Raw genomic sequence first — 18387 nt, forward strand, 5'->3', positions numbered from 1 at the left:
ACAGCCTGGTGACTGATTGATTGATTCTTTATTTTGTGTCATGCACACAAACATGTGCCCAACACTCATGGCTTTACAAGACACTATTACAACACTGCTGCAGTGATCAATCCAAAGTATCAAAGTATACCTTTCTAAAACATACCTCTTTTAATAAAGGTGTGATGTCAGACAGCATGATGACATCACAGAATCAAAAGAGTCGTGACATGTATCAGCATCAGCCTCTAGTGTGACATATAACATACGTGTCAGCAGCTCTTTATAAACAATAACAATGACATCACAAGTCAATAACAATCATTTAGCGTCCCTGTTATATGGCGGCTGATCTCATCCTCTGCTCGGAGAGTAAGGAGCTCCTGGACCTCACTGTTTGAGTTAGCTGCTAACTGCTAACAGCTGCTGTTCTTCTTCTTTGAGTTAGCTGCTAACTGCTAACAGCTGCTGTTCTTCTTCTTTGAATTAGCTGCTAACTGCTAACAGCTGCTGCTCTTCTTCTTTGAATTAGCTGCTAACTGCTAACAGCTGCTGCTGTTCTTCTTTGAGTTAGCTGCTAACTGCTAACAGCTGCTGTTCTTCTTCTTTGAATTAGCTGCTAACTGCTAACAGCTGCTGCTCTTCTTCTTCTTTGAGTTAGCTGCTAACTGCTAACAGCTGCTGCTGTTCTTCTTTGAGTTAGCTGCTAACTGCTAACAGCTGCTGTTCTTCTTTCAGTTAACTGCTAACTGCTAACAGCTGCTGTTCTTCTTCTTTGGGTTAGTTGCTAACTGCTAACAGCTGCTGTTCTTCTTCTTTGGGTTAGCTGCTAACTGCTAACAGCTGCTGTTCTTCTTCTTTGAATTAGCTGCTAACTGCTAACAGCTGCTGCTGCTCTTCTTCTTTGAGTTAGCTGCTAACTGCTAACAGCTGCTTTTTAAATCTCCTGCAGTGGATGGCACACAGTACATAAAGTGCTACACCTGCACCAGCTGCATCATTAAACTGATTAATATAATATAATATAATAAAATAATAAATAATCTATTATTCTAAAAGAGGCACTTCAGCATAAACAAACATTTTCATGCTCATACTTTTGTACTTTTACTTAAGTCAGATGTTAAATGCAGGACTTTACCTGTAACAGAGTATTACTACACAGCAGTGAATGTGAAGAAATAAAGTGAGAGTAAAAGAGTGTCTGATGAGAATCACACCTCCTGCTTCTGAAAATATCTCCTGAGTGAGAAGTGGAAACAGTGAAGCGAAGCAGCGACCGCTTGGCCGTCCTCTGTCTGTTTTTGCATAACATGGAGCTGTGAGTGTAACTCTGTGGTCAGCAGAGAGAACCTGCAGCTTCGTCGTCGTCTCTGAACTGCAGAGGAAGCTGCAGGTTTGAGTCTGTACAACAGCCTCTGTCCAGAAACATCTCTGAGTTCATCATCGTCCCCATGTGGACACCTCAGAGTCCGGTCTGTCTCCTCAGCCATGTCCCCTGACTGAAGGAAATGAATTAATCCTCCTCCAGGTTTTAAAGAGTGTCTGTGGTGATGAAACAGATGATAAACTGCTGAAGTATTTAAATGTTTGAGGTGAAAACATCTGATGTAAAGAACCACCTGACATTTTGGAAGAATCCTGGATAAAAGAGACATGGACTTTGCAATTCAAAATATTTCATAGACTTCACTTAAGTAAATAAGCTCTGTAAAATGATTTCAAATATTCTCCATGGTGATATCCACTCTCCGGGTTGTAATGCATTTACAGGCTGGTTGCCAACCGCCAGAAAATGTAGAAGAAGAAGAATGCGAGACTTGTTTTGTTTCCAGTTCTGCGGAAAACTCGCGCAAGTTCGTAGTTTTCACCAAAGTCCATACATTTAATTAAAACACACAGGATTCATATTTCTTTTAATGCAAATTTCCCAATGATTTGAATCACTTTTGGATGGAAACATAGCTACTCTCAGACGTCCTGTGGATCCTGATCCTCAGACGCACTCTTTGGTATTAAAGGTTCTGATCTTGTGTTAACCAGCTGCCAACATCACAGATATTATTTGTAACCCTACTGACACGTAGACTGATTTTATTAAACTGGAAGCAAACATGAGCTCTCATTGAGATGATATGAAAACAAATTCTATCCGACCTGACAACCCTTCATAGGCCACCGTAAGAAAACAAAACTAGCTCAGCTCGTGACCTGGAAATCGATCTCAGTGCTCCATCTTTAAGGGTGTCCCTATTCCTAAATTGCATCTTCAGGATCGAGGATGGAGGAGTGAAGAGGTTTGGCAGATGATACACTGGTGTATCCTCGCATATAAGAGAGAAGTAAGAGAGAATAAATAGTTTGTATAGACAGATATACATGAGTGTGTTTGCGTATACTGAACAGACAGATGACACAGTTCAGAGACAGAGAGATAAAGAGAGAGTGAATATAAAGATAGATACACGAGCGTGTTCGTGTTATATTTAACTGACATCGCTTTAAAATGACGGCTCTGAGGTGAGGATGATAAATTCCTGTTACCTCGACTCTTCTCTCCTCACATCTTCTCCATGATTCCTCCACTTCCATCTCCTGTGGGCGAACTAAGACACAAGGACAGGAAGTGAGGAGGTGAAATGAGGAGGCACAAATTGTGATGACCTATCAAGCTACCTAAATTTATGTTTATTTGTCATCTCTGTGTTTCCTGTTTCATTTTCTTAACTATTGTCTCATCTTGTTTCAGATCCCAAGTTTCCCTCCTCTGTGATGACCTACCCAGTGTGTTTCATCTGTGTCTTAATGTGTGTCACCTGTGTCTCACTGTCTCCCTTGTCTCAGTTTATTTAAGTCCCTGTCTTCTCCTCTGTTGTTGCCATGTTGTCTTCACCTCAGAGTGAGAGTTCAAGCGTTTCCCTACTGTTCCTTGTGAGTGTGTTGTTGACCACTCTTTGTGTCTGTTAAATTGGACACCTTTGCTTGTGTAACTGATCACCTGTGTACCGACCTGATCCTGATTATTGACCTTGTAATTTTATCTGAGTCTGTGACTCTGTGAGTCCATCTCTAGTTTGTGCTTGACACAAATTGGGGAATGGGAACGGCTTCAGGATTTGCTGTAGCCTACTGACCAACAGACAGTCCTGTCTGACCCCACTGTTGGTGTGACAAAAATATCTGGTACCCTATTATAAACAATTTAACGTGTCAGTCCCAGCTGGATTTGTAGGATTCTTAAGTTGACTAGAAGGAAGGAGTTTCTTTATGTCCTGTGGTGTCTTTTTAAACCAGGAGGTGGCAAAATGACATTGACGTAAAGCTCCTGCTAACATCTTTAGCACTGATCTATCCAACACTTTGGTGTTTTGGCAGATTTTAATGAAGGCTTTCATCACCACGGCCTCCCCGATGGATGTTTTTCTGATGTACACTGAAGACAGTTCACTGTGTGCTCAGCCAAAATAACCCTTGCTCATACCTTTACCTTTACCTCCGCGGTCTTTCCTAGTTTTATTCTGGATCCAAAAAATATGGCCTCTGTTTTCCCTAAATGAGGTGACAGCTTTTTATCAGACAGCCAAGTCCCAATGTTGTGAAGCTCTTCACTCAGAAACTTTTCAACAACTGCTGGATCTTTATGAGATGCCAGAACAGCTGAATCGTCTGCACAGCGAATCAGGTCAGATGAACAGGCTGTCTCCATATCACTAATGTATATCAGGAAAAGAAGTAGCCCTAAGAAACTCCCCTGAGGAACCCCACAACTTATAGTTTTAACTATGGAAAATGTCCCATTGACATTGACTACCTGAGTCCTTCCTGAGAGATAAGAACTGACCCATTTAATGGCCAGCTTGTTAAACCCCATGACCTTCAGCTTAAACAAGAGCAGTGGTTCGCAACTGGTGGGTCGTGGGTCCATTCTAAAAAGAAGTGACCCTGAAACCTGTCAGGTTTGTATAAAACACACTTTATTTTTGGTACAGCGACTTTTCAGCACAGAGGGTGTTTTTTTTGGAAGTGTGATTTCCTGCTGTAGAGTGAGGGACTAAGGCTGCTGTCAGCCCTAGAGTGGTCTCCTCTGGTCTGAATCAGGGACTCATGTTGTTCCAAAGTTGTATAATTGCCTAGAGTTGGTTCGTGTTCTCACGGCAGCATTTACAAGAGGACCAGATCAAATGCCTTGTGTGAGAAAGCTGCTCTTGATTGGTCAGAATTTCCATGTGGGAAAAATCCAGGAAGTAAAGCAAACGTTGAAGAAGAGTACACTTGCAAGATAAATGTGACACTTTCTAATGTCACAATGGAGGGACAACTACGCAGGTTGATTTTAGCGCTGCTCATCGTGGACTATATTGCTGTCATTGTTCATTTTAGTCAAAGCATACAGTTTTGATGTCTTGAAGGCTGTAGGCTGCCACCTCCTCCTCGGGCTGCACAGTCATGGCTGGAGTCCTTCACATCGGTGACCAATGTGACCACAGGGTCAAAGGTTACACCTGTGTCATTGACTTTCAAAATAAAAGGAGCTGTCAAAATATGACACATATACTGCACATCTTTTACTGTGTTTTATTCTGAAAAACAAAAAAATAATTTTTGTTCTCATCCACTAGGTCAGGTCATTTGAAGACTGGACTCTTTTAAATAGTACATTTTTAGTGAGAGTCGTGTTTGGGAGGAACTGACTGGATAAATGAACCCTAACCCTAACCCAGTAAATCAATATTTTCCCTGTTTTCAGTGGAGTCATGAGAGAAAAACAGTTTTCTTCATGAATTCAGAGTAACACAGCTGAACTCACTGATTGACAAAGGCTCATTTTATAAGTGAACTTTTCCTTTTAACTGTCTGCAGACCTTTCTGTTGGTTGTTGTTTTTGTTCTTAATGTTTAATTGGATTCACTGTTTATTTTAAGTTAAATATCTGTTAATCTGCAGAGCACCTGGTGACTTAAGCCCTGTTTGCATAGAGCAGTCCAGTATGGTTCAGTTCAGTTCATTGTTTCTGTCTCCACAGTGTAAAGTTGTGGATGGTCCCAACAGAAGCGTTCCTTAGCGTCCCCATGTTTGGTCCCCCCTCTGTTGGGGTACCTAGCACACAGATCTGGTACTAAAAGGTGGAGCTAGAAACCCTGCAGTCTGATTGGTCAGTAGAGGACGCTCACTCTGGTTTTATGTAACCTCTGTTCATACATCAGTAAACTACAACTATAAAATGAAAGAGAAAAAAATAACTTCATTCACTGGGCCGACTGCCGGCAACTTTTAAGGTGGAACGTTAACTTGTAATGTTACTCAATGCATGAGTTGATGACGTGAATCCATCAGCACACCTTAAATTTCACTGTGACAACTTTGACCATCACTTTAGTTTTTATATGACACACACTTTTAGTAATGACTTTAAAAATATAGATTAATTTGGAGCGGATTATGTGAAGGTCATATATTCTAATCCTCACTTCCTGTGGGCTACAGCAACACTAAACCCCTGAGCTTGCCTGAGAAGGACTAAATGCACAAAGCTGCTATTTTTAAATATCCCATGGAGAGAGACTCTCACTGCAGCCTGTTCTATTTTGTTGTGAAAATGTGGGCGTGCAGCCTCGTTCTGTGGACGATAAACCAGGTGCAGACTTCCATCTGTGTCACCGCTGATGAGGAAATACAGCGAGTGCTGGACGGAGCAGTGAGTGACAACAACCCCGCCCACATTTAAGAGGACTGTCTGAACACACCGAGGGTCTAGGTACCATGTCTGAAGGCTTACTGCTGGTTCTACACTGAAAGGGTTTGGTGGAGACGAGGCTTATTATTCTGCGTGAGTGTTAAATTATAAGTGATGAGTATCAGTGTACGTGTGCGCATGTTTTATTGGAGGTGTTGAGGCTCTGAAACATTTTGGGGAACACTGACAGGTTTCTGTATCTTTTGAGTGAACTGAGCCTTTAATGAGCTGAATGAACTTTTATTCAGGTCTCTCAGCAGCTCGGTTTAACCTCAACACCTACCCTTCACACACACACACACACACACACACACACACACATACTGTATATTCTACATATAGCAACACCCAAAACGAGCTGATGACACATTTATTTCCAAAACAAAACGTGGTGTCGACCTGACAGACCATCAGTATTATTTCTGATCATCTATCAGCTCCTCTCTGCCGCAACACTGACGCAGTCCTCTCTACAGTGTGTCCTACATCACATGGTTTTCATTTCCTGTTTCCTACAAACCGTCATGTTTCAGAGGATGTGGCGACCTGAGCTTTAAATTTAAAGACTTTGTTTGCACAGATCTATGAAGAAGTTTTGTGGCTTCATCATGATGGTTATAAACCTCAGAGCTGGTCTGAATGAGACGTGTGTGTGAGTGTGTTAAGGTGTGTGTGTGTGTGTGTGTGTGTGTGTGTGTGAGTGTGTGTTAGGGTGTGTGTGTGAGTGTGCATGTGTGTGTGTTTAAGGGTGTGTCTGCAGGTTGGTTGTTTGTTCCTGTGCGGCAGCAGAGGTCAGTTAGTCAATAATCCTGTTTCCTCATTCTCTCAGCTTGGTTTTATTTAACCAGCAGAGAAACTTCCTTGTTGTCGTTGTTCCTGAAATGACTCATCCAGTGAGAGACACACCTGAGACGTAGCTCTGCCTCAGTCTGACCACAGGTGAACATTCAACCTGAAACTCTGCTCACACTCTGTGTTTCTGTTCGGGACACAATAACAGCTTTGAAATAAAATATCTGCCTCGGCCTGATTCGAACATTTCTGTTGACGTGACACTTTAATGATGTGACTCTGGTTGGAACAGGTCAGATTTGCCTCATTGTTTTTCCCAGTATTCATTTTTAAAAGCTGTGTTTTATGTCTGCATCTGACACCAGGGCCGTCACAATAAGGATTGTCTTAATGACACGTCAGTTCCACTTCAGAGACCTGATGTTCTCTGCATCAAACATATGTAAAAAGATTAAAGATTAAAGTTCCACTGATTGTGAAATTTGTTCTCCGCATTTGACCCATCCCCTGAGGGAGCAGTGAGCATCACAGTGCCGCGCTCGGGAATCATGAGGTGATCTAACCCCCCAATTCCAACCCCTGATGCTGAGTGCAAAGCAGGGAGGCAATGGGTCCCATTTTTATAGCCTTTGGTATGACCAGGCTGGGGATCGAACCCACGGCCTCCTAGTCTCAGGACTCTACGACTAGGCCACTGAGCTGATATGTGCATGTAACGGCATCAGTAATCGGCCAAAATGAGTCGGAAATCATCGACATATCAGATACGGTGCATCTCTATTGTCTTCACACTGTAGTTTATTTTATACACCATGACACTAACGCCAGGTGCCCACTGGATCCGTCCTGTGCACAATTAACCTATGGCTAAGCCACGCCCCCTCCACTCACTCGGACAAACTATCAACATTCAGTGAGCGGCGCTATGGCAGGTGTCACAGTACACGGCATTTCACAGGAGGCTACTGATGATTTTTGGAGACATAACGATCAGATGTCATTGAGAAGTAACCAAAAGGGCCTAAACTACACATTGGAGGGATATATTCATCATTTTATTGTTGAGAAGGTCGATGAAAAACTTAAATTACAAGCCAAAATTTACAGGTCACAGTGTACGCTTGTGAACCGCATCTGGTTGCCGTCACCATCAAAGACAACAAGTTAAAGTGCCACTGAAGTTAAGGTTTTTGGCTCAGAATATGAGAAAAGGATAACGGCCTTTTTACCATCTTTACCAAGAGTGTCTCTCCGTTAGTTTGGTGCTACAGTATTTACACTGAATCATTCAGCATAACGTTTGCCAACCTTTGTTATCTCTGCCATTACAGATAAGTTAATGAAGCTAAGCTCCAGAAGTTAACGTTAGCTTAACTAGAGCCCTTTGGACAACAGCTAACAATGATGTACGATCACCAAAGTACAAAACTAGAACAAAATAGGCTAATGAACTCCCAGCAAACAAGGTGACATGATGAACAACGCAGCTAGGAGCTAACGTTAGGCTAACTTTAGCTAACGTTAGCTAGAGATGTTAAAGATAACTTTATATTTCTTTCCAGCAAAGTGACAATATGTTGCCTCAAACACAATGTTGACTTACCTTAGAACAGATGTAGACATCATTGTTAATCTTATTCACGTTGAGTTGATGTTGTGGTCTAACGTTACCACACAACTTTATCCAAAGGAGACACTTTTCTCGCTTGAGATGTGGTTTAAAGTGTAAAAAATACACGTGGTCGCCCAGCCTCTCAGGATACCTTGTGTCAGAGTTGCATGTACCCCATGCACACCGTTTGACCATTTTTAAACTTCAAATCTCAGAAAAAGCTCATAAAACTGAACAAACTGACTTTCTGTAATGCATTTCAATGGACGTCCAGGCAGAGAATGTCCCAGTGTATGGGAATGTCTATACGCACTGTGATTGGCTCATCGTGTCTGAGGGTGGGGCTTAGCCATAGGTCAATTCTAGCCTCGCGCACACAACGTCTTCTAGAAATAGAAACCAGGCTCTTCACGTACGGGAATGAGCCTGGTTTCTATTCACACTGAATTTTGTCTGGATTCTGGTTCCAGTCTAGAGAGCGGATGCGGAATTCACCAAATTCACCAAAGTAAAACTTTAAATTCTGGCACGCCATAGATTTGGGGTGATGAGGGGTGTAAGAAAATCAATTAACTTAATGGCTTGGGGCTTTTCTTATAAATTATATTCTTTAAATTAAAGTTTCACCGCATTTTTATTAGCTTGGTGACGGAAAGGCGCATCCATCAAATTCCGGATCCTGTCTCACTCTCCCTGGTTCCGGTTCCTTACCAAAACGGCCACTAATGGCCCCAGACTAGGTGAATTCAGCTGCGGCGCAGACTCTCTCCGTCCTGTGCCAGCCGTCAATGTCCTCTGGAAGCTGCGCGTACGCCAGCGACAGAGTCACTGTTTGTGTGTTTGATTAAAATCTACCGTGAGCAGCTGTCCTTGTCCCAGTATACAAGCACGGGAGGGGAATCCATTTATTGAGCCAAGTATGTGCGACTCCTCTACGATAGGTGGAGATATGCCCCCTTTCAGCTTGTTAGTATTGGACCTTTTTCCTGTTGACCTATTACGTCACAGACCAAACAATGGACAAACAAGTTAGCTACGGTTAGCTAGCAGCTAGTCTGAGCTGGCGGAAGTTCGCTGCATAGATCAGCCTCTCATTGGGCGGAATGAGCCACTTGCTGAAGTCCCGCCCTACTACCTCCGGTTGTGTAGCAGTTTTCAGGCGCACTGTTGCTGTGGCACCAACCAATCAGAACGATTGTGATTGGTTGAAAGAAATAAAAAAAGCCAGGGTGTTTTTTTTCCCAATCTTAAAGTGAGAGTCGGCGCAGCCAGACCTTTCTTTTCTTGAGAAAGGTCTGGTTAGCGAGACTAGCTAGCAGCTAACTGCTACCATGGTGGACAACTTTACAGCTCTGTACATTTGGTCCATCCAAAAAGTCACGGCTCTGGATGGTGAACAGTTTGACATAGCTAACACTGAACTGTGAGATGTCTGACTGTCCTTGAATGCACCATCAGGGAGACACTATTGTAACTTTGTCCAAAAATAAACAAATAAATAAGTAAATAAAGACACAAAGATGTCGTGTTGTTGCTCATGTGAACTCTGGAATTTAAACCAGCAACACGCCTGACTGACAGGAAACAGAACACACACACAGTCACTGTGGTTGGTGTGTGTGTGTGTGTGTGTGTGTGTGAGAGAGAGAGAGAGAGAAAATGAGGATGTGAGTTTTGACACTGCTGAGCTTCAGAGTATTTTTCTGCACAGAGATTCTTACCCATGATGCTCTGGGGTCAGCTGGTACTTCATGTAGCGACCTGGTTACTGGTCAGACGGGGTCAGGTCTGAGTGTCCGTCACATACCTGTAGCATACGTGTAGTGTGTACCTGTAGTGTGTAGTGTCTCCACATTGTTTCTGTCTCTTTAAATGGTGACAACATGTTTGTTTTTACAGATCGATTGTTTATGATCTCTCTCTTAATTCATGTTAGATCATTTATATCTGTGTGTGTGTGTGTGTGTGTGTGTGACAGGTGGTGCGTTCACAGACCTCTGCACTAAAGAAAGATCCCAGTTTCAGCACAGAGTCTGGAGCTCTGAAGGAAAACATCAAGAAGAACAGATACAAAGACATTTTGCCATGTAGGGACACACATCCTTCTCTCTGTCCTCTGTCCTCCTTCCTTCATTCCTTCTCTCTGTCCTCTGTCCTCCTTCCTTCATTCCTTCTCTCTGTCCTCAGTCCTTCCTTCCTTCATTCCTTCTCTCTGTCCTCAGTCCTTCCTTCCTTCATTCCTTCTCTCTGTCCTCAGTCCTTTCTCCCTTCATTCCTTCTCTCTGTCCTCAGTCCTTTCTCCCTTCATTCCTTCTCTCTGTCCTCAGTCCTTTCTCCCTTCATTCCTTCTCTCTGTCCTCAGTCCTTCCTTCCTTAATGTGACAGCTGACTGTTGTTTCATAGATAAAACTGAAACTCTTAAAGGTGTACTGATGCAAACTGTGTGTGTGTAGATGACCAGTCCCGTGTGGTGGTGTCTCTGCTGACCGCAGACTCTGACTCTGATTACATCAATGCCAGCTTCATCAAGGTGACCACAGCTTCTCTCCTTCATCCTTTATCCTCATTGATGTAATGTTGCTGTGATGTTGCTGTAATATTCCTGTAATGTTGCTGTGATGTTGCTGTAATGTTGCTGTAATGTTGCTGTGATGTTGCTGTAATGTTGCTGTAATGTTACTGCAATGTTGCTGTAATGTTGCTGTGATGTTTCTGTAATGTTGCTGTAATGTTGCTGTGATGTTTCTGTAATGTTGCTGTGACGTTGCTGTAATGTTGCTGTAATGTTGCTGTAATGTTGCTGTGACGTTACTGTAATGTTGTTGTAATGTTACTGTAATGTTGCTGTGATGTTGCTGTAATGTTGCTGCGGTGTTGCTGTGATGTTGCTGTAATGTTGCTGTGATGTTGCTGTAATGTTGCTGTAATGTTGCTGTGATGTTGCTGTAATGTTGCTGCAGTGTTGCTGTGATGTTGCTGTGACGTTGCTGTAATGTTGCTGTAATGTTGATGTGATGTTGCTGTAATGTTGCTGTGATGTTGATGTGATGTTGATGTGATGTTGCTGTAATGTTGATGTGATGTTGCTGTAATATTGCTGTAATGTTGCTGTGATGTTGATGTGATGTTGCTGTAATGTTACTGTAATGTTGCTGTGATGTTGCTGTAATGTTGCTGTGACGTTGCTGTAATGTTGCTGTAATGTTGCTGTGATGTTGCTGTAATGTTGCTGTAATGTTGCTGTGACGTTGCTGTAATGTTGTTGTAATGTTACTGTAATGTTGCTGTGATGTTGCTGTAATGTTGCTGTGATGTTGCTGTGATGTTGCTGTAATGTTGCTGTAATGTTACTGTAATGTTGCTGTAATGTTACTGTAATGTTGCTGTGACGTTGCTGTAATGTTCCTGTAATGTTCCTGTAATGTTGCTGTGATGTTGCTGTGATGTTGCTGTAATGTTGCTGTGATGTTGCTGTAATGTTGCTGTGACGTTGCTGTAATGTTGCTGTAATGTTACTGTAATGTTGCTGTAATGTTACTGTAATGTTGCTGTAATGTTGATGTGATGTTGCTGTAATGTTGCTGTAATGTTGCTGTAATGTTGCTGTAATGTTGCTGTGATGTTGCTGTGATGTTGCTGTAATGTTGCTGTAATGTTGCTGTGACGTTGCTGTAATGTTGTTGTAATGTTACTGTAATGTTGCTGTGATGTTGCTGTAATGTTGCTGTGATGTTGCTGTGATGTTGCTGTAATGTTGCTGTAATGTTACTGTAATGTTGCTGTAATGTTACTGTAATGTTGCTGTGACGTTGCTGTAATGTTCCTGTAATGTTCCTGTAATGTTGCTGTGATGTTGCTGTGATGTTGCTGTAATGTTGCTGTGATGTTGCTGTAATGTTGCTGTGACGTTGCTGTAATGTTGCTGTAATGTTACTGTAATGTTGCTGTAATGTTACTGTAATGTTGCTGTGATGTTGATGTGATGTTGCTGTAATGTTGCTGTGATGTTGCTGTAATGTTGCTGTAATGTTACTGTAATGTTGCTGTAATGTTGCTGTAATGTTGCTGTAATGTTGCTGTGATGTTGCTGTGATGTTGCTGTAATGTTGCTGTGATGTTGCTGTAATGTTGATGTGATGTTGCTGTAATGTTGCTGTGATGTTGATGTGATGTTGATGTGATGTTGCTGTAATGTTGATGTGATGTTGCTGTAATATTGCTGTAATGTTGCTGTGATGTTGATGTGATGTTGCTGTAATGTTGATGTGATGTTGCTGTGATGTTGATGTGATGTTGCTGTAATGTTGATCTGATCTTGCTGTAATGTTGCTGTGATGTTGCTGTAATGTTGCTGTGGTGTTGCTGTGATGTTGCTGTGATGTTGCTGTAATGTTGATGTGATGTTGCTGTGATGTTGATGTGATGTTGCTGTGATCTTGCTGTGATCTTTCTGTGATCTTGCTGTAATGTTGATGTGATGTTGATGTGATGTTGCTGTGATGTTGATGTGATGTTGCTGTAATGTTGCTGTGATGTTGCTGTGATCTTTCTGTGATCTTGCTGTAATGTTGCTGTGATGTTGATGTGATGTTGCTGTAATGTTGATGTGATCTTGCTGTAATGTTGCTGTGATGTTGCTGTGATCTTTCTGTGACGTTGCTGTAATGTTGCTGTGATGTTGATGTGATCTTGCTGTAATGTTGCTGTGATGTTGATGTGATGTTGCTGTAATGTTGCTGTAATGTTGATGTGATGTTGCTGTGATGTTGATGTAATGTTGATGTGATGTTGCTGTGATCTTTCTGTGATGTTGCTGTAATGTTGCTGTGATGTTGCTGTAATGTTGCTGTGATGTTGCTGTGATGTTGCTGTAATGTTGCTGTGATGTTGCTGTAATATTGCTGTGATTTTGCTGTAATGTTGCTGTAATGTTGATGTGATGTTGCTGTAATGTTGCTGTAATGTTGCTGTGATGTTGGTGTTTGTCCTGCAGGGGGTGTCATCAGACAAACGGTACATTGCCTCTCAGGGTCCCCTCAGCTCCACCCTGACTGACTTCTGGAGGATGATCTGGCAGTATGATGTCAAGGTCCACACACACACACACACACACACACACACACATTTAAAGCACACTGTTTTTACTAAAGCTCAAACACTTGTATTTTATTTTAAAGTAGTTTAATTCAATGAGACTGAAATCAAATCGATAATGAGGCTCTGACTAATGTCTGACACTGCGTCTGTGTGTTTCAGGTGATAGTCATGGCCTGCAGGAAAGTAGAGATGGGAAAGGTAAACCCTGACTTACAGTCTGTCCATGAACGCACCAGGTTTCTCATTGTAACTGATTCTGTCAAACATCATTTTATAATCTGACTCATATTTGATGTTATTCAACATGATTTTTACAGAATGTCTGTTTCATTATCTCATAATTTTAGCATGAAAGTCATTTCATTGTTGGACAAATTGGGATTTACTGGGATATATCATAATATGTTAACTGATATGAAATATGTAATGCTTCTGATGTAACATAAAGGTCTTTGTTCTTTTATTGAACTTTTCCCTGTTTTATTATTTGCACATTTGTATAGATGTACCCATGTGTAACTGTTGTGTGTACACCAGTCTGTTGTTGCTGCAGACGAACAGAACAATCTGTGTTGAAGCTTCACGTGTTTTTATTGAGGTCATATTTTATATTTTGTCCTCTGCAGAAGAAGTGTGAGTGTTACTGGTCTGCACCTCATCAGTCTGATGCGTTTGGACCGTTCACTGTGCACAACGTGAGAACACACACACACACACACACACACACACACACACACTTTCACATTTGTGTTTGCTGTATTTTAAGCCGTGTTGTTCCTGTGTGTCTCCAGCAGGGGGAGACACATCCTAACGAAGACGTGGTGGTCAGAGAGCTGTCCGTCTCATACCAGCAGGTATCGGATCATAGTGTGTGTGTGTGTGTGTGTGTGTGTGTGTGTGTGTGTGTGTCAGCTGTTAGTCTTTATTCTTTATCAAACATCATGTAAATCAGACCTGATGATGTTTGATGGATTTCCTCCTGTGAGACAGAGTGAGGCTAACAGTTTCCCTCTGCTCCCAGTCTTTGTGCTAAGCTAAGCTAAGTGTATCCTCGACCTCTCCATGACCCCGATCAGAAACAGTCACTGTAAATCTCTTATTGATCAGTGATCAGATCCATTACACAGATATTAATGTTCAAACTGATCAACTTTATTGTTCGTTGTTAATCTACACTCAGTTTGACTGAAACATGTTTGAATACAGTTCAGACAGGAGCAACAAGTTCTACAGGTGAACAGGTGAAGTGGTGAAGGTTAACCTTCCTCCTCCTGCTGCTCCTCCTCCTCCTCCTCCTCTTCCTCCTCCTCACCTTCTCTTTCTCCTCCTCTTCTTCCCCACCTCATACTCTTGTTACTCCTCCTTTTCCTCCTCTTTGTTCTGCTTGTCCTCCGCTTTCTCCTCTTCTTCCTCCACCTCTCCCTCCTTCTCCTTTTGTCCTCCTCTTCCTGCTCTTCCTCCTCCTCCTTGTCCTCCTCTTTGTCCTCATATTACTCCTTTCTTCCTCACCCTAATCCTCCTCGTCATCATTTTCTTCCTCCTCTTCCTCCTCCTACTCCCCTTCTTCCTCACCCTCCTCCTCCTATTCCTTTGTCCTTCTCTTCCTCCTCCTCCTTGTCCTCCCCTTCTTCCTTCTCTTCCTCGTCCTCCTATTCCTCTTCTCTTTCTCACCCTCCTCCTCCTGCTCTTCCTCCTTGTTGTCCTTCTCCTCTTCCTCCTTCTCTTCCTCCCTTGCCTCCCTCTCCTCCTCTTCCTCTTTCTGTCCACCTCCTCTTCGTCGTCCTCCTCCTCCTCCAGGTCAGCCGTTCAGTGACTCAGTATCAGTTCCTGTCGTGGCCGGATCACGACGTACCGTACGAGGCTGCAGGAGTCCTGGACCTGCTGGAGAGAGTCAGGAACAGTCAGGGAACACACACCTCGCCTCTGCTGATACACTGCAGGTACACACACACACACACACACACACACACACACACACACACACGCCTCTAAACGGCTGTTAATTTCACGTCATTAGAAAAGCTTGTTTTTGCCAGCAGCACAGATCGCAGGTCAGATGGTCATTAACATTCAACAGGCCATATCACACATATGGCAGCTTATCACACACACACACACACACACACACACACACACACACACACACACTCCCACACACAGAAGGCAGTTGGCTGTGAATATGCAGCAGGTAACACCTGCTATCGATGGCACAGTTAACATGCACGCTGCATCTGTTCCTGTATGTGTGTGTGTGTGTGTGTGTATGGGTGTGTGTGTGTGTGTGTATGTGTGTGTTACAGCGCAGGCTGTGGGAGGACAGGAGTCATCTGTGCTCTCGACTACATCCATGACCTGCTGGTTACCGAGGTAACACATGATAACACAACACATTGAGCTCAGTGTGTGTGTGTGTGTGTGTGTGTGTGTGTGTCCTCAGTGCTGCTGAAGGATCTGATGCTGTGAAGTCTTCATGTCTTAATGTTTGTCTTCACTCTTGTTTATTGACCCAAGGGTCAAATTTATCCTCCATAAAACTGAGAATAAAAATACAGCCATAACATAAAATATGTCAGTAGGCCGAGGTTAATAAGAAACTGTAGATTATATAATTAAATAAAAACAAGGCGAGGAAGTTAAGATGCCGACCATGGAGACGGGTGTCCCACATTGTCCCTCACAAACCTACTGCTTGTCCCACAAACAGGAGGTCTGCGTCACTGTGACACTGTGGAGTTACAATTGACCTATGGCTAAGCCACGCCCCCTCCACTCACGTGGACAAACTATCAACATTCAGTGAGCGGCGCTATGGCAGGTGTCACAGTACACGGCATTTACGTTAGGTCAACATTAGCTAACGTTAGCTAGAGATGTTAAAGATAACTTTATATTTCTTTCCAGCAAAGTGACAATATGTTGCCTCAAACACAATGTTGACTTACCTTAGAGCAGATGTAGACATCATTGTTAATCTTATTCACGTTGAGTTGATGTTGTGGTCTAACGTTACCACACAACTTTATCCAAAGGAGACACTTTTCTCGCTTGAGATGTGGTTTAAAGTGTAAAAAATACACGTGGTCGCCCAGCCTCTCAGGATACCTTGTGTCAGAGTTGCATGTACCCCATGCACACCGTTTGACCATTTTTAAACTTCAAATCTCAGAAAAAGCTCATAAAACCGAACAAACTGACTTTCTGTAATGCATTTCAATGGACGTCCAGGCAGAGAATGTCCCAGTGTATGGGAATGGCTATACGCACTGTGATTGGCTCATCGCGTCTGAGGGCGGGGCTTAGCCATAGGTCAATTAACGTCAGGGTACGGCATAGGCTCGATGTCAACACAGAGCTTACGCTGATGGCACAGCATCGATTCAACACAGAAGTATAAATCCCACTTAGGTTAGGCCCACTGATGTCGTCATGTTTCACCCAACAGGTCAAAGAAAACCTGCTCATTTTTGGTTCCAGCTGAGAACTAACTTTTCAGGTTCTGAACCACTTTATTTTTGCTTAAAATGCTCTCCATGGTTCAAAGTGAGGCTCAGGAACTGAACTGGTTCCATGCTGGTGGAAAACAGGTATCTGTGAGGTGCAACAGTCGCTGACTGTTTCCTTCCTGTTTCCTGCAGCGGATCAACACGACAGACTTCAGCATCATGCAGATCGTCCTGGAGCTTCGGAGACAGAGACCGTCTGCGGTCCAAACCAAAGTGAGTGGTTTTACAGCATGAAGCCCACAGGGGGCGCTCTGTGCTCTGTGACGATGTTACTGGGCTTCAAATAAACCAGGCTGTTCTCACAAATGTTTCGTATGTTTTCCACCACTGCAACTAACAAACTCCACAAATCCATTCAGCAGCTCCACCATCCACAGTCAGACACACACGGCTGAGTATTTACTGCTGAGTTACAGCTCACAACTCGCACCAACCCAAACATCCTGGTGCAGACAATTTACTGGAGTTTACCAGCCTGTCGCTCATCAGGCATCTGAAGATCATTACAAGCTGTCAGTGTCCGACAGTCCACCACCAACATTTACATCACGCCTCGTCAATGAAAATGAAACATTGATTTCTTCTTAGTTTTTATTACCAAGATCTATTGTTAGCTCGTCGGAAAAAAAAATCTTGTCATAGTTTTCAACATTTTAAAATCAACACTGTTGTACACACGTGTGAGTCAGAGTGCTCGATATATCGATCTCTTAAAAATGTATTAGGCGGGTTTGGAAGGCATGTTTTGTATTGTAAGCTCCTCCCACTTTGTGCACCTCCTCCTCCCTCCTCATAGATAAAGAACAATCCCTTGAACAGTCAAATGACCACAGCGAACACTTCGGTGTCCTTTCTACTCATTTCATTTCTCTGGGTGAACATTAGGAAGCCGACAACTGATCTCTGTGACAACACCTGTGTGACTCCTGTAGGTGGAGTCAAGTAAAACCAAAGTGACATCATCATGTAATTTTAAAAATGGTGAAACAGAAGATGACACACTTCCTTCTGATGTTCATCACAAACGGTCACTGATGAAACCTCCTCCTCTTTCAGGAGCAGTATCAGTTCATCTACACGGCAGCCACCTGCATGTTGGAGCGAGTCCTGCAGTCAGCCGGCGGCCGTCAGCTCTACAGCAACCTGTCGCAGGTAAAACATATTCAAATTCACTGTTAGGAGCTGATTAGATGAGTGTGTTGGAGGAAGTCGACAGAGAGCAGCTGCAGAAAGAGGAAGCGTCCCATAATTCAGGCTTCCTGTATGTAAATTCGGTGCTGCAGACAGTTTGAGGCTCACAGAGAGAAGCTGCTCCACATTTACACAAACAAATCCACTAAAACTGGTGTAGACCTGATGGAGGACACGTGCTGACAGGTAGGTCCACTTTAACTCTCACTACACGGCACCTTAACCTGCACACTCACATCTCAGCAAACACATTAACACTGTTTCATTCTAGATTCCTTCAGTTTTAAAAAGCTCAGTGTGATTTTATAATGAATGTCTCTGACTGTGATCCTGTGTGAACTGTGAGGCTCTGTGTGTTTGATCGGAGATCTCGAGCTCAGTGAGACCACATAATTCTACATGTAACTCGATCAAAAGGGGAAATGCTGATATTTAGAAACACATCTTTACTCTGATCCTGTGTACGAGGAAGTGTTCAC

General features: G+C 42.9%; 1 protein-coding gene across 1 annotated transcript in view; it reads left to right on the forward strand.

The window, feature by feature from the left end:
* Window positions 1-18387, forward strand: part of ptpn18 (protein tyrosine phosphatase non-receptor type 18) — a 34567-nt gene that overhangs the window by 6842 nt on the left and 9338 nt on the right. Inside the window, exons 2-11 of the mRNA XM_078169689.1 lie at window positions 10096-10204; window positions 10571-10647; window positions 13111-13206; window positions 13374-13412; window positions 13841-13909; window positions 14006-14068; window positions 15012-15154; window positions 15515-15581; window positions 16850-16930; window positions 17774-17869. Of these exons, the coding sequence (XP_078025815.1) occupies window positions 10096-10204; window positions 10571-10647; window positions 13111-13206; window positions 13374-13412; window positions 13841-13909; window positions 14006-14068; window positions 15012-15154; window positions 15515-15581; window positions 16850-16930; window positions 17774-17869 (840 nt within the window). The remainder of the gene's footprint in view (window positions 1-10095; window positions 10205-10570; window positions 10648-13110; window positions 13207-13373; window positions 13413-13840; window positions 13910-14005; window positions 14069-15011; window positions 15155-15514; window positions 15582-16849; window positions 16931-17773; window positions 17870-18387) is intronic.

Source organism: Epinephelus lanceolatus, chromosome 8 (assembly GCF_041903045.1).
Source record: "Epinephelus lanceolatus isolate andai-2023 chromosome 8, ASM4190304v1, whole genome shotgun sequence".
Taxonomy (NCBI): Eukaryota; Metazoa; Chordata; class Actinopteri; order Perciformes; family Serranidae; genus Epinephelus; species Epinephelus lanceolatus.